This window comes from Ochotona princeps, chromosome 6 (assembly GCF_030435755.1).
Source record: "Ochotona princeps isolate mOchPri1 chromosome 6, mOchPri1.hap1, whole genome shotgun sequence".
NCBI lineage: Eukaryota > Metazoa > Chordata > Mammalia > Lagomorpha > Ochotonidae > Ochotona > Ochotona princeps.
In genome coordinates, this window is record NC_080837.1 from 17,851,100 (window position 1) to 17,866,449 (window position 15,350).

The 15,350-nt window shown below is 44.0% G+C and overlaps 1 protein-coding gene across 12 annotated transcripts in view; it reads left to right on the forward strand.

Moving 5' to 3' along the window:
* The window catches only part of HERC1 (HECT and RLD domain containing E3 ubiquitin protein ligase family member 1), a 206,775-nt gene that overhangs the window by 70,286 nt on the left and 121,139 nt on the right, over positions 1-15,350 (forward strand). For all 12 annotated transcript variants that reach the window (XM_058665701.1, XM_058665710.1, XM_058665706.1 and 9 more), the window contains 3 exons: positions 6,256-6,447; positions 12,041-12,262; positions 14,400-14,573. In XM_058665701.1, coding sequence (XP_058521684.1) covers positions 6,256-6,447; positions 12,041-12,262; positions 14,400-14,573 — 588 coding nt within the window. The remainder of the gene's footprint in view (positions 1-6,255; positions 6,448-12,040; positions 12,263-14,399; positions 14,574-15,350) is intronic.

Below are 15,350 nucleotides of genomic sequence, written 5' to 3' on the forward strand. Positions count from 1 at the left end.
CAGCAACTAAAAATCAGTATATTTGAAATGAGCTTGTTCCTAAAGTACCCTGCTGCAAAAAGGAGCAAACAAGCTCCATTTGGATATTCCACAATTAAATGAAATTAATTTGTTCAAGTTTAGTTCATCCGCACATAATCCTCTCTCCCACAAATAGTGGAACATTGAAGCAAACTTCATTTCAAAGCAGTACTACTCTGCAATAAGGAGAAATGAAATTTTGCCATTTGCATCAAAATGGTTCCAGTTGGAAACCATTAAGTTTAGTGAAGTCCTAAAAGGGCAAATATGTTATGTTCTCTCTGATGTAGGTAATCAATACTCAAGTACAAAATGCATATAAGGAAATATATATGTATTAATATGCAGGAACTGTGCAAGGGTGACTAGCACACCGGGCAGTAAAGGTACCATGCTGTATGTGTCTGCTTCTGAATAAGACTCCCAATGAAACTTTTTTTTGTAATTTATTTTTTTATTATATTTTTGACAATCTTTACATAGTTAATTAGGGTAAAAATGTTCAAGAGCTATAGAAAAGTGGGTAAGACTATTATTTACATATTGTTTCCTTCATGTTTAAAGGAGGGTATTAAGGGAGAAGGCCCACCCAATTTCCCACCCTCCCCAGGTCCCGAGATTCTTGCTCAAGTGTTTTTGATATTTCAACAGTTTTGAATTGCTGCTAATCTCACCACTCCAAGCACGATGAGGTATTTGAAGAATCCACTGATTGACATAGTCCATCATAGAGTGGCCATTTGCCCAGTATTTGGCTGCCAGCATATAGCTGAGGTGGTTGATTGATTTGTTCTGTCTTCTGTCTTTTCTTGGTTAGGGTTCCAAGTCCAGCATTTCTATTGGGGAGATCTCCAAAGAACTTTGTCTGAGGTGTTCCCAGACCAGATTCTTGTATGTACTAGGAAGCACAGGGCCCGGCACAGTCCATCACCCTGATCTGCTGGTGGTTGTAGTTGCTGGGTTGGTTCTGTTTTCATCCCCGACTTCCACTGGAACCAATGGGTGTTTGCAGTCCATCCTGGTTCTGCCCATCACTTACTGGGCCCTCACATAAACCAGTGGGAGCTGCAGCCTAGTTGGAGCGACCCACAATAACCCCCACCAGGCCCTCCCCCTACCCTGGTTTGCCAGTATGTGTAGCAGACTAGTCCAGTCTGTCCCATACCCCATTCGTCTCTAATACATGTCAGTGGGTATTAAAGCTTTGTTCCATCTAACCAGCTCCACTATGCAGCCCACACAGATGCTGTTGGGTATCTGTCTAGCCACCCAAGCCCCTGTCCTAGTTTTCGTGCCCTCCTGTGGGAGTGGTGACCCAAGAGGGAGGAGCCCACTATTTCCCTCCCAGGCCTCTCCCACTCCCGCATTATGCACTCTCCAGGTAGTTCTGTCGTTTGACTTGACAGAATTAGATCCCAGTGCCAGCTTCTGCCAGCTGATGCTGTGGCTAAGCCCAAACCACCCTCACCCACTCTAATTTTGTTTGCACCAGTGGGAATAATCAGCCCAGCCTGGCTTTTCCCTGATCTGGTTCGCATGAGGCGTACAGGTGTTGTAGCCCTGCCCAGTCTGGTCTGCCCCCATCCCAGCTCACGCTCTCCAGTGGGAGTAGCTGTCTAGCAAGGGAACCACCCTTTATTCCCCTGCCGGCTCTGCCCCCTCCCTTCCTGGTTCTCAGGCGTGCTGGTTGGGCGCTGTGGTCACATCCGGTACAGGCAACCTCACCTTGGCATTCCATATTGTGCACTGGTTTTTGTTGTGACCAAACCTGGCTCGACCCACACTCTGTTCTGGTGCTCGGATTTGCCAGTGGAGAACGTGAACTGATTCAGCCTGGTCTTCCCCCGACCCATGCCAAATGTATGCCAGTGGGTAACTTTCCAAAGCCTGTTCTGGGCTGTTTCCTCTCATGATGCTTCTTGCGCTTACCTGCCGGGTCTGTGTCCTGCCAGAGGAGTTGCCCAGGCTCCTCCATCAGAACCCCTCCCAGTGCCAGATTTAGTGCATACCAGTGGGTCCATGAGGCAACCCTACTCAGTTCACCTCCTGTCCTAGCAGGAACATTGGCTTTTCCTGACTGGCCTTCAACCCATTCTGGTTCTTGCTGTTGGATGTTTCAGCCCAGCCATGGCTCATCCATACCCACATATGGTTCACATATGGCTCAGTAGGGGTTGAGACCTAGCATAGTCCGTCCCACATCTACCCTGGTTCTCCAGGACACCAGACGGTGTTGGAGTCTGACCCGGCCTGGTGCATCTAATCCCAGTCCACACTTGTGCCAAGGGAGACTTCAACCGTATCCTGATCAGAACGCAGCCCCCATTCCAGGCCACGTGCCCCTTGGTGGGCAACCTCAACCCAGCTAGGGTTGTTCCCTTAGCTCCCCAACTGGGCCTGTTCCCAGTTGTAAATCAAGCGCCTGCCAGTGGTTGCTCTGACTCAGCTTGGCTCAGCCCCTCACCTGTCCCAACCTCTGCCTTAGACACTGTGGCATAGCGTTCCTGGCTCATGCAGACCAGTAGGTGCAAGAGCCTAGCTCGGTATTACCTGTGCTCCATCCTGGTCTCTAGTTTTGCTTTTGGGCTAAGGTTTGCTCAGTCCTGCCTGGTCCACCCTGTTCCATTACCAATTGACACATTAGCCAGCTGTTGGAGCTACTTTGCCCAGCTTGTCCGACCCCCAGGTCTGGACCACATGTTCACCAGTGGGAACTATGACTCGCCAAGGGAGTTTCCCAAGTTCCTGTACTTAATTCACTCCCAGACCCAGTTCTCATACATGCCATTGAGTTTAGGCCAGTTTCCAGCCAAATCTGGCCTTTTTTTTTTTTTTTTTTTAAGATTTTATTATTATTGGAAAGCCGGATATACAGAGAGGAGGAGAGACAGAGAGGAAGATCTTCCATCCAATGGTTCACTCCCCAAGTGAGCCGCAACGGGCCGATGCACGCCAATCCGAAGCCGGGAACCAGGAACCTCTTCCGGGTCTCCCACTCGGGTGCAGGGTCCCAAAGCCTTGGGCCGTCCTCAACTGCTTTCCCAGGCCACAAGCAGGGAGCTGGATGGGAAGTGGAGCTGCCGGGATTAGAACCGGCGCCCATATGGGATCCCGGGGTGTTCAAGGCGAGGACTTTAGCTGCTAGGCCACTCCGCTGGGCCCGAAGTCTGGCCTTCTATTTGGCCTTGTATGAGCTGGTGAATGTTGCAGCCCAGCCCACCCCACCCCCTATTCAGGAAGCACATTTGGGTACTACTGCCTTGACCAGTCTAGACTGTTGCGGGTTCCTTTACCTGTGATTGATGGCAGGTTCCTTGGTCACACATAGCTTAGTCCATTACCACCGCAACCCTTGAGCTATCCAGTTGGGCTAGACTTTCCACAGGGTTTGGCCCACACATCCCTCACAGAATCTACCCCTAGATATGGTTCTTGAGTGCTAGTTAATGTAATGGCCCTGCTTAATGTGACCCTTTTCTTGATCCATCATCATGTCAGGTAACAGGATATGATTATGCTGGACAAGCCCTGAGCCATTGGTTTTGCATGGACTGGTATTTGGTGGTCAGCATTGTTCAGTGATTACAAGTTTTTCAAATGAAGAGTTACTGTCATTGGGAATCTTTAGGATTGATTCACGTCCTAGAAGCTCAGTGGGTTCAACCTGGAGCTACCTATGCGGTGATTCAAAGAACCAAAACCCCAGAGCTGCCTGGCCGGGCAGCCAACAAGTGGAGCCTGGCACCAAATGGCGCACTGGCCTGTGGACAGCTCACCTCGTGCACGTGGTGGCTGGCATCTGGGATCCAGGCATGAGATGCCCCTGTCCTGAAACCCACCGTCAGTCAGGAGGCTGCTGGAAGTTTAAATTCCCAGGCCCAAGGTCGCGCCTCTCCCCAATCCCATTCACCGCCCAATGAGGGTGGCGGGTGTGCCTTGGACCTGCCCAGTCATGGAGACCTCCCCCCTCAGTGTATTCACCCCGAAGGGAGCAGCCTCTGGATCCCAGGCAGGCCCGGGGACAGCTCACCACGTGCACGTGGTGGCTGGCGTCTGGGATCCAGGCATGAGATGTCCCGTCCTGAGACCCACCGAAACTTGTAAATATACTTCTGAAATACAAGGATTTCTACCTTTGCCTGCACTTATAATGTCATGATACATTTAAATATCAGAAAGTTAAGCTTGTAACTTGTACTAAGGGACTATATACTATTGTGATAATATGGGGGAAAATGATGGGAGGAGAAAATGGGAAGGGAAGAAGGGGAGGGAGGAAAAATGTACCTACAAAAATGTATTGAAAACAGTAAAAAAAATTAATATGTATATAAGTATGTGTATATATGTGTGTGTGTATATATAGTCTCATACATAGTCATATATGTGCATATGTATATATGTATATATTGTCAAAGCAAAAAGAATACAAAGTAATAAAAACATGCTGTAAGATTATCTTTACTTAAAAACAGATTTGGTTTTAAAAATATGGAAAACTTTTCCCACTACAATGCAAGCACTCTGAGGGCAGGAGCATTCGGTGGCCTTGTTCATAGTTACTGCTTGTTTACCTAGAACACTGGCACTTCTGTTCCAGATGCTTAATAAATAGTGGAGCAGATTTTAAAATGATGATAAATTAATGAATTAGAAATTCACAATATATCTTAAGGAAAGGAATTTATATCCTTTGAATTTGTTGGCATGGAAGGCTCAGTAGTTTTCATGAAGTCTTGGTGGTAACAAGGGCTTCAAAAAATAGAAAAATGTGATTGAGAAAAAATTTTATCGGGACTAATGTTATTGCACAGTGGGTTAAGCTGCCTCCTGCAATGTCCTGATCCTCTCTGAGCCCTGATTTGTGTTTTCACTGTGTCCTGCTAATGCGTTTGTGAAAGCAGCAGAGAATGGTCCAAGTACTTGAGCCACTGCCACTTTCATGGGAATCCAGGAGGGAGTTCTTGGCTCCTGACTTCTGCCTTCCCAGGCTGTGGCCGTTGCAGTCAATGGAGGAGTGAATGATTGGATGGAAGATCTCGCTTTCTGTCTCTTCTCTCTTTGTAGCTCTTTGAAATAAATAAATGTTCTTAAAAAGAGTAGATTATTTTGTGTGCTAATTGAACTTATGTAAGTCTGGTTGAAAATCAGAGTTGAAGTTTATTCACCTACTCAAACTCAGTAAACCCAAGGAACAACTAGTCAGTTATCTCACTTGGCTGTTCCTCAAGCATGAGTTTGGTAATAGGGTTTTACTTTTCTTATATGATGAGGACATGTATTGAACCAGGTATAAAAAATAGAGATTTATATGTGATTATCTAATCACGTTGAATACTGAAGAATATGTCATCAAATTGGAAGAATACCTTAGCTCACAGATCTAATTGTTGATTAAGGAAGTAAATTATGTTCCCTTCCTCACTTCCATACAGGATGTTATCTATATGCAGAAAGAAGGCACACAGTGGGGTTGGTTATCACTTTCTATAAAGGCCCTAAGAGGCAAATCTTACTACTTAAGGTAACAGTAGCTATGTCCTTGCATGGTCACTTTTGAGCTTTGTTGAAAGGTCATGCTACCTGGAAAAACTAGCTGCTAGGCATCTTCAAAACATCATGCTATCCTATTCTGACTGATTTAGGCTTACATCATTAAATGTACAAATGAGCACACATGTGAGAGAGAGCTGAAAATCATTTATAGCTTTTTCATTAATGCACACTTCCCCATGAGCATTCTTTTAGTCTTTAAGATTTATTTTATTTTTATTGTAAAATGAGGTATACAGAGGGGAAGATCTTCCATCCATTCACTCCCCAAGTGGCCATAATGGCCAGAACTAAGCCCATCTGAAGCCAGGAGCCAGGAGCCAGGAGCTTCTTCCTCATCTCCTACTTGGGTGCAGGGTCCCAAGGCTTTGGGCTGTCCTTGACTGCTTTCTCAGGCCACAAGCAGGGAGCAGGATGGGAAGCGGCGCTGCTGGGATTAGAAGCAGTGCCCATATGGGATCCTGGTGCAGCAAGGTGAGGGCTTCAGCTGCTAGGCTATCACGCTAAGCCCCCACCCCATGAATATTCTAAACACATTTTGTATAATAGAAAACTAGTTATCACGAGGTGTTCAACAAAATCACTGAATTAGTCTAGTAAAGTACTACTTCAAGCTAAGGTACTATTGGGTTCTTATTGTAAAGTTTGTTGGAAACTAACTGTTTTTCTTGTCCTTCACAGATGTGATATACGTTTCAGCTGCAGGCAGTATGCTATGCCAAATTGTTAACTCCCTGCTGTTGCTCCCTGTGTCAGTGGCTCGGCCGTTATTAAGTTACCTCCTCGACCTGTTACCCCCTCTTGATTGCCTTAATAGACTCTTGCCAGCCGCTGCTCTTTTAGAGGACCAAGAGTTACAGTGGCCTCTGCATGGTAAGTAAGTGCAAATAATGCTTTGGCGAAAAAATGTTTCTCTTGTATGTCAGGTAAAAATCAAACCTGACACTCAGGTGTTTTGTGTACTCAAAAAGATGAGGTTATCTTTTTTTTTTTTATGGTTGAATATTTATTGGTGGTTGTTTTTTTTTTATTAATTCTTTTGCATTATGTGACATTTTCATAGGCTCTGGGGTTCCCCGCCCCTCCCCCACGGTGGACAGCATTACAGTTCAAATTCAGTCAAGATTCTTCTCTTGTAAACAGATGCTAAGCACATAGTCCAGCTGCATATTGTCCAGATGGAATGTACAGCTTCTTGGGGAGACTATTTAGCTGCGATCAACCCCTGGTGATTTTAATATTTCTAGTTATGCATCACTGCCAGTCTCTCCACTCCCATTTCGATGAGGTCGTTGTAGAGTTCACTGGTTGACACTGTCCATCATAGAGTCTTCATTCGCCCGGTTTTCACTGCCAACATATATCTGAGATGGTTGATTGACCCGTTCTGTCCTCCGTCCTCTCTTGGCTAGAGTTCTGAGTCCAGCTGGTCATCTCCACAATCAGCTTGTAGGTGCAATTCCTGGGCTGGTTTGCTTTCGGATTAGAATTGCTCTGGATCCAGTGGGTATTGCAGACTACGTTGGTTCTGCCTATCACGTACTCGGCACTTGCGTCAGCCAGTGGGGGTTGCGGCCTAGTCGGGGCAACCCACAATATCCCCCACCAAGCCCGCCCCCTATCCTGGTTTGCCTATGTGTATAGCAAGCTAGTCCAGTCTGTCCCACATCCCATTTACCTCTTATATTTGTCCCTGGGTTTTAAAGCTTAGTTCTGACTAACCAGCTCAGCCATCCAGCCCCCACAGATGTTGTCGAGGTCCGCCCTGTCTAGCCACCCCAAGCCCCTTCAAAGTTATCATGTCCTCCCGAGGGAGCAGTGACCCTGGATGGGGGAACCCATTATTTCCCTCCTGGTTCGTTCACTGTCCCGGTTTATGCACTTATCGGGTGGTTCCGCAATTTGACTCGACAGAACTAGTCCCCAGTGCCAGCTTCTGCCAGCTGGTGTAACGGCTAAGTCCTTACACTCCTCATACTGGTAACCTCGCCCTGACATTCCACATTGTACGCTGGTTTTGTCGCGACCAAACCCGGCCCAACCCACACTCTGTTCTGGTGTTTGGATATGCCAGTGGACTACATGCACTGATTCAGCCTGGTCTGCCCCCGTCCCGTGCCAAATGTATGCCCGTGGGAAATTTTCTTTGGCCTATTCTGGGCTGTTTCCTATTGCGCTTCTTGCGCTGACCTGGAGGGTCTGTATCTCGCCCAAGGAGTTGCCCAGGCACCTCCCTCTGAGCCTCTCCCCTCGCCAAGTTATGTGCATACTAGGGGATTTTTGAGCCAGCTCTTCTCAGTTCACCTCCTGTCCAAGCAGGAACAGTGGCTTAACCTGGCTGGCTTTCACCCCATTCAGGTTCTTGTTATAGGATGTTTCAGCCCAGCTGTGGCACATCTATACCCACGTACAGTTCACAAGTGGCTCAGTGGGGGGTCGAGACCTAGCCTAGCCAGTCTCATGTTTACCTTGGTTATCCAGGACACTAGACGGTGTTGGGGTCCGGCACAGTCCGGTGCATCCATTCCAAGCCCACACTAGTGCCTTGGGAGACTACCACTAATTCTGGATTAGGACACAGCCCCCATTCCCTCACACGTTCCCCTTGGAGGGAGCCTCAACTCAGTCGGGGTATCCCCCTGGCTCCCACCCTGGGCCTGTTACTAGCCTTAGATCATATGCCTGCCAGCGTTTGCTCTGACTCAGCTTGCTGCAGTCCCTCATTTGTCCTAGCTCCAGCCTTAGACATTGTAGCTTCACATCCTAGATTCAAGCAGAGTAGCAGGTGCAATGGCCTGACTCGGCTTGACCTGTGTTCTATTCACCATCCAACGAGGGTGGTGGGTGTGTTGTCCTAGAGATTCAAGCCTCTGTTCCTGGACACTGCGAGGAATCCTGTCTCCCCTATACCAAAGCTGGGTCTATTAATGAGTGTCCCCAAATAGCTTTCCATATCATAAAAAATCTCTGAGCTCTCGGCCGGGTGGCCAGCAGGCAGAGCCTGGCACCACTTGGTGCACTGGCCGCCCAGAACAGAGGGCTGGCCCTCAGTCTCCCTGCTTTGGGTTTGGCCAGTGAAACTCACGGAGATGCCTGCTTCCAAGTCGCGGGAGCAGGGCGGAGCGCGGACTTTCATCCAGCTCTGAGGCGGCCCCCATGGCTATGAACCTGAGGGCTCTGTTGCCCCCCCACCGGTCTGGGGGGAAACTGTGAACGCGCCCGCGGGGTTTGGCGCGTTTCCGCAGCCGAGTTTCATGGAGCGAGGGCACTCCGGCAGCCCGCCATTCCGCCGAAGTTTCAATCTGCCCCCACCCTAACAATGAAACTCACGGAGATGCCTGCTTCCAAGTCGCGGGAGCAGGGCAGAGCGCGGACTTTCGTCGAGGTTATCTTTTTAAACTTTCAGTCTAGGCACCCTAGATGAAACAATTTAAGATAGTTGTCCTTAGAGGTAGGTAATGAAAAATGTCTCTATAGGTATTAGGTTTTAAATATTTGTTGATTCTAACATGTTATTTTGTTCAAGTTTTGACATAGTTGAAATTGAGATGCATCTTTTAATGATTGCTAGGAAAGCATTGTGTAACAGGTTTTTTCTTAAAGGTGCTTAAATAGTGGTATATTTTACAATCAGCTTGTCAGTTTCAATTAAAAGATTTTATTTCTTAGGTACAGATAGTTTGATTTTAAAGATTTATTTTAAAAGCAGGTGACAGAGAAATATAAAGGGAGTGAAGAAAGGTGGGGCGGAGGGAGGGAGGAAGGGAGAAAGAGAGAAAGAGAGAGACCTTTTGTCTGTTGTTTCACTCCCCAGATGTCTGTAAAAGTTAAGTTTCTGTTGGGTAGAAGCCAGGAGCCATGGCCTCCATCCTGGTCTCCTTATGTGAGTGGCAGGTGCCCAAGTATTTGATCTATCTTCTGCTACCTTCTCTGGCACATTAATAAGGAGCTGCACTAGCAACAGAGCAATTGATCGTTGAATTGGCACTCTTATATGGGATTCTTCCTGTGGGTAGCGGGGTGTTAAAGCTGCTCCTGGTACTGGGAGGGGCCGTTGCAAGATGGCGGCTGGCCCAGGGCCAGGAGGCAGAGCTGGTCTTGCCAGCAGGTAAACAGGATAGGCTAGTTCCCCTGCGGTGATTACTGGCCTATCCCGTAGCGCCAAGTGGACCCACGGGGAGAAGTGATTGGTGGAGAACTATATAAGAGTAGCGAGTAAAGGCTAGTGGGAGGACAGGTGGACGAGGATGGACAGACAACAGAGGACGACGGCCATGAGGAAAGACTGCGGGGCGACGAGGAGAAAGACTGTGGGGAATGAAGCAGAGAGTACGGGAAGAAATGTGGGAAGAAGGGTGGCGGAAAACGGGAGGAAGGGTGGCAGAAGAAGCGGGTAGGAAAGCTTAGACCAATGGGTACAGGAGCAGCGGAGAGGTTTTAAACGCAGCCGCTTTCAGCAGTGAGAGGTCCGGTTGCCAGCTTTTTCTGGACCCCAACATCTTCCCTTGCAAGTGGTGGCTTAACTTGGTATGCCACAGTAAGTGCCTATTGATTTTGGTTTTTAAATATCTGACGGTAAGCTTTTTGTTGTTTTGGTTGAATGTTTTGGTTTCTATATCACTTGTTGAATGAATGTAGGCATTGGGAAGCTATCTTTCATTGTTTTTCTTCTAGATGTTTAATGAGGAACATCCTGATTTTAGACCGGGCACTTGAATTGATATATGGTTAGTTAGTTAGTGCTTCTAGACAGTTGCATAGAGCTTAAAATATTATATCTAGAAGAATATCACTGTGTTTTTTCAGTGACTTTGTCCATGATAAGAATATTAAGGGACTTAATTCCTGATGTGTTAAAAAGGAAAGTCTCTCACATGTAAACAAGATGGCTTGTTTTGTTTGTGACGACTCCTGGCCTGAAACATAAAAAGATGTAGATTTAGTCTTAGCTCTGCTAATTACTTGTATGATCTTGGGACTGTCATTCACTATTTCTTAGAACCTTATGATTTTTTTTTTTAACATTGAGAATATTGCAGTTGGATTAGGTGGCTTTGAGTACCTGTCTTACTGTAACTTACAGTTTTGTGACTACTGAATTTAGATGAAATCTAAGTGTCAAACTTACCAGACTTTTGACTGGGTTTTATAAGGAACTGCTCCAGATTTAGTCTGCCTTTTCTAAAATGGTCTTAGAGCTTTTAAAATTGAGTTAGGTATCATTTTTGTTTCTGCATCTATATTTATAACTGATATTTTCCTGTAATTTTTCCTTTTTCATGCTATGTTTGCTTAATTTCTACTTCCACAATTTTCTCTGAAATAATTTGTGTAAGATAGGAGTCCTCTCTTAAGTTTTAGAAATTTACCTATGAATGGCTGTGAGAGTAAACTGTTTTTTAAAGATTTATTTTATTTTTATTGGAAAGTCAGATATACAGAGAGGAGGAGAGACAGAAAGGAACATCTGTCTGTTGGTTCACTCCCTGAGCGGCCACAGTGGCCAGAGTTGAGCCAATCTAAAGCCAGGAGCCCAGAGCTTCTTCCTGGTCTGCCATGCGGGTGCAGCATCCTAAGGCGTTGGGCCATCCTCGACTGCTTTCCCAGGCCACAAGCAGGGAGCTGGATGGAAAGTGGAACCACTGGGATTAACACTGGTACCCATATGGGATTCTGGTGCATGCGAGGTGAGGACTTTAGCCACTAGGCTACTGTGCCAGGCTTGGGAGTAACTTTTTTTTTAATGATTATTCGTCTCCTTAAGCTTTTTGTCTCTGTTCAAGTCCATTTTGGAAATTTATGTTTTTTTCAGGAAATATTTTGGTTATCAAATTTACTGGCATAAAATTGTTATTCAGTCATGTTCTTTGTAAATTTCTACTTTATCTGTGGTTATATGTTCCCTTTTTATTCTTCCTTTTATAAAGTTTATGCCATCTTTTAAATTATATGCATTTCTTTTAGAATTTGTTCATCTCTTGTTGATTTCATTGATATCTGTTATGGTTAACTTTCATTTTCTCAATGTGAAAAACTTTAAAACAAATGCACAATAAAACTGCTGGTCTGGATTGTAGTACAAGACCATTCTGAATTCAAGCCTTCAGATAATTGACTACTAGTGTTGCATTTTATTGGATAAACTCTTGGTTTTGGAGGAGTGAGCCCACAGTACTGAGTAAATGTGGCAAATGTCGAGCTGTATAATGAATAGCAGGGATAGAATCCATTGGGGGTTATTTAGTCATACATAGTTTTAAAAGAAAAGTTTATTTGCTAGCATAACTGGTCTGAATATATTTTGAATTAGCCAGATATAAAAAAGAATATATCTTGAAGGTATTATAATTTGTTTTCACTCTAACATACTGTGATTTGATACTATAGTACAATAAAGACGATATGAATGCTGATAAGTCTGAGAAGTACCATATAAACACATGATTACTATTGGTTTTGTCTTTAGGAGGGCCAGAACTAATCGATCCTGCTGGTGTGCCTTTACCTCAGCCAGCTCAGTCCTGGGTTTGGCTTGTGGATCTGGAAAGAACCATTGCTCTCCTCATTGGACGGTGTCTTGGTGGCATGCTTCAGGGTTCCCCTGTGTCTCCTGAGGAACAGGATACTGCATATTGGATGAAAACGCCACTTTTCAGCGATGGTGTAGAAATGGACACTCCTCAGTTAGGTAATGTATGTCTTTGCAGCATTTAAAATATGTGCTTGGTTGTACCTTTGTTGGGGATGTCCTTATTTTCATTTTGCCGAAATGCAAACTGATAATAGGTTTGGACTACCAGCAGAGCTGGGGTTAGAGATAACAACTTGAAATCCCACAGGAAACAAGTAAATCTTGCAGCATGGCATGGTGAAAAGGGCCTGTTGAGCTAGGAATGTGGAGATCTGATGCCACAGTTGTTTATCACTCATTTTGGAGAAAATCATCTAAGTCACGGAAGTGAGGAAAGTGTCTTATTATGAGTGTTCTGGGAGTGGGAGTTATGAGACTGCTTTGTAGAAAAGAAAGTGCTACGAGGTACTATTATTTACCAGTGCCCAGTTTTCAGTGATGTGGCAGTCTCTTTTCCTGCTAGCCTGTCCTGCTTTCATGATGATGTTACCTTATATGATTGCCGATGTTTTCTTCTCCATTTGGTGTCTTTAGAGTTCTCTTTCCTGCCTCATCACCAGTTTTTCTGCTTTGTTGGCAGGTTGGCTCTTAGATTGAATACTGTTGTCCAAACAGATAAGCTAATTTTATCTAGGATCCTTTCATCTCTCTGGGCTTCTAATATTGATCCTATAAAATAATGAATTGCATTAGATAACCTTACGTTTTCATTAATTTGAAATTCATTATTTCTGTGATAAGACAAAGAAATATGGAATGTCCACAAATTAAAATCTAAGAGATATTGAGGAAATGAAAGAATGAGAAGAAAGTTAAAGAGAAGGAAAATGAGGGAAGAAAGGAAAGAGAGAGGAATAGAGGGAGGAGTGAGGGAGAGGAAAAAAAGAGATTGAAAGGAAAGGAAGAGACAATGAAGAGCTGTAATTTCAGTGTGATAAATGAAGAAGTTGAAGATTTTCCTGCTTTTGCAGGTAAGAGTATGCATTCATCATTTGATTTCTGTATTAGAAAGTGATTTGGCTACAGCTGATGAATGTTAGCATGGAAGTATGTTATTCTTTGCTTAAATCATTATACACATCAAAGGATATTATCTTTTTAAATTGAATATGTAATAACTCAATTATGTGTTAAATTGATTTTGTTTTTTTTTTAAAGATTTATTTATTTTTATTACAAAGTCAGATATACAGAGAGGAGAAGAGACGGAAAGGAAGATCTTCTGTCTGATGGTTCACTTCCCAAGCAGCTGCACTGACCAGAGTTGAGCCAATCTGAAGCTAGGAGCCAGGAACTTCCTCCAGGTCTCCCACACAGGTGCAGGGTCCCAAAGGACCCCTCCCCCCCTTTTTTTTTTTAAAGAAAATTAACTGGTATTATCCAAGAACCTGACCATCATTAGAGCATTGTTTTGATTGCTTTAAATAGGGCCCGGCACAGTGGCCTAGCAGCTTAAGTTCTTGCCTTGAATGTGCCAGGTTCCCATATGGGTGCCGGTTCTAATCCCAGTAGCCCCACTTCCCATCCAGCTCCCTGCTTGTGGCCTAGGAAAGCATTCAAGGATGACCCAAAGCCTTGGGACCCTGCACCCGTGTGGGAGACTTGGAGGAGGCTCCTGGCTCCTGGCTTCCGATTGGCTCAACTCTGGTCAATGCAGCTTCTTGGGAACTGAACCATCAGACAGAAGATCTTCATTTCTGTCTCTCCTCCTCTATGTATAGATCTGCCTTTCCAATAAAAATAAATAATTATTTTACAAATGTTAAATTAATTTTGAATGCTAAATATCCAATTGAGAAGTTAGGAAGCAATTAAATAAGAATATGTATTATTTGATTAATTCTTCTCTGAAAAAAATCTTAATTATTATTTTACCTTAAGTTAGTACAATCTCTGTCTGGTACTTTTCCTAGTGCTCCCATATTTCTCAAAAAGGATGTTGTTACATTTTGAAGGAAACAGTTTTCAGTTACTAAAGACTGTGTGCTGCAGGTGTAGGATAGGGAGCATCTCTGGCCTCTGCCTAGAGCGTCACATCTTCTGAAGGGAGTTAGAGGGGCGATCTTACCTCCAGCTGGAAGACGTTACAGAGTTTACCTTGGTAATGTCTTTTAGACACTTAAGTATGCTAAAAGTAATATCAGAATCTCTGAGGTTTAAAAGTGTAACGTAAGTATTATTTTCTTTTTTTTAGATAAATGTATGAGTTGCCTATTAGAAGTAGCTCTTTCGGGAAATGAAGAACAGAAGCCTTTTGATTATAAATTGCGTCCCGAAATTGCTGTCTATGTGGATTTGGCATTGGGTTGTTCTAAGGAGCCAGCACAAAGCCTTTGGATCAGCATGCAGGATTATGCTGTTAGCAAAGGTAAAAACAGGATAAAGGGAGTAAATAGTTAGCTCATAATGCTACTGCATATGTAATTATTTATGAAGTGGAAATCATTTTTTTTGAAACAATGTTTTATAAGTAACATTTGAGAATAACTTCCTTGACCCATTGTGAAACATATCATAGATGTATCTTTCATATTTGTATCCCACTTGAAGCAAACCTTCTGTGTGCAAATCAGATTCATGTAATAAATTCATTGTACTAATTTAGCTAAAATATTCCATGCCGTGTACACAGGTCTGGTGTAAGACTGCTTTATGAATCTCTTTCATTTGCAAGCCCTGGTTTAATAGCTGAAACAGTGCATACTTGTAAATCTAGACTCTGGGCCTGATTAACATTTCTCTGTAAAATGCTTGCTGGTAATGATAGCAGTTTGAGACAAGGTATACCTATTAAATACAGTGGTGGAGTGCTATGCAAACAAGTGTAATGTTTCAGTTTCAAGCAGCATTTTATTAGTAAAGTTAATCTATGTGTAAGTTTTCAATAATGTACCTGAGTGCTTTTTAGCCACTATGTTCTTTAACGCTGGCTTTGATTGGTTCAGAAGTATGCATATCCAGTAGTCTGCCTTCATGTTACTATATTTTATGCCAGCTTCAGTTTGGAAACTCTTTGAATTTTCTTCTTTCTGTGATAAAAATGTTAAATAAATTTTCACTTTTTAAGACAAATTTAATTTATTTGAAAGGCAGAGTGATAAAGAAAGTGATCTTTCATCTACTGGCTCATTTCCCAAATGGCTGA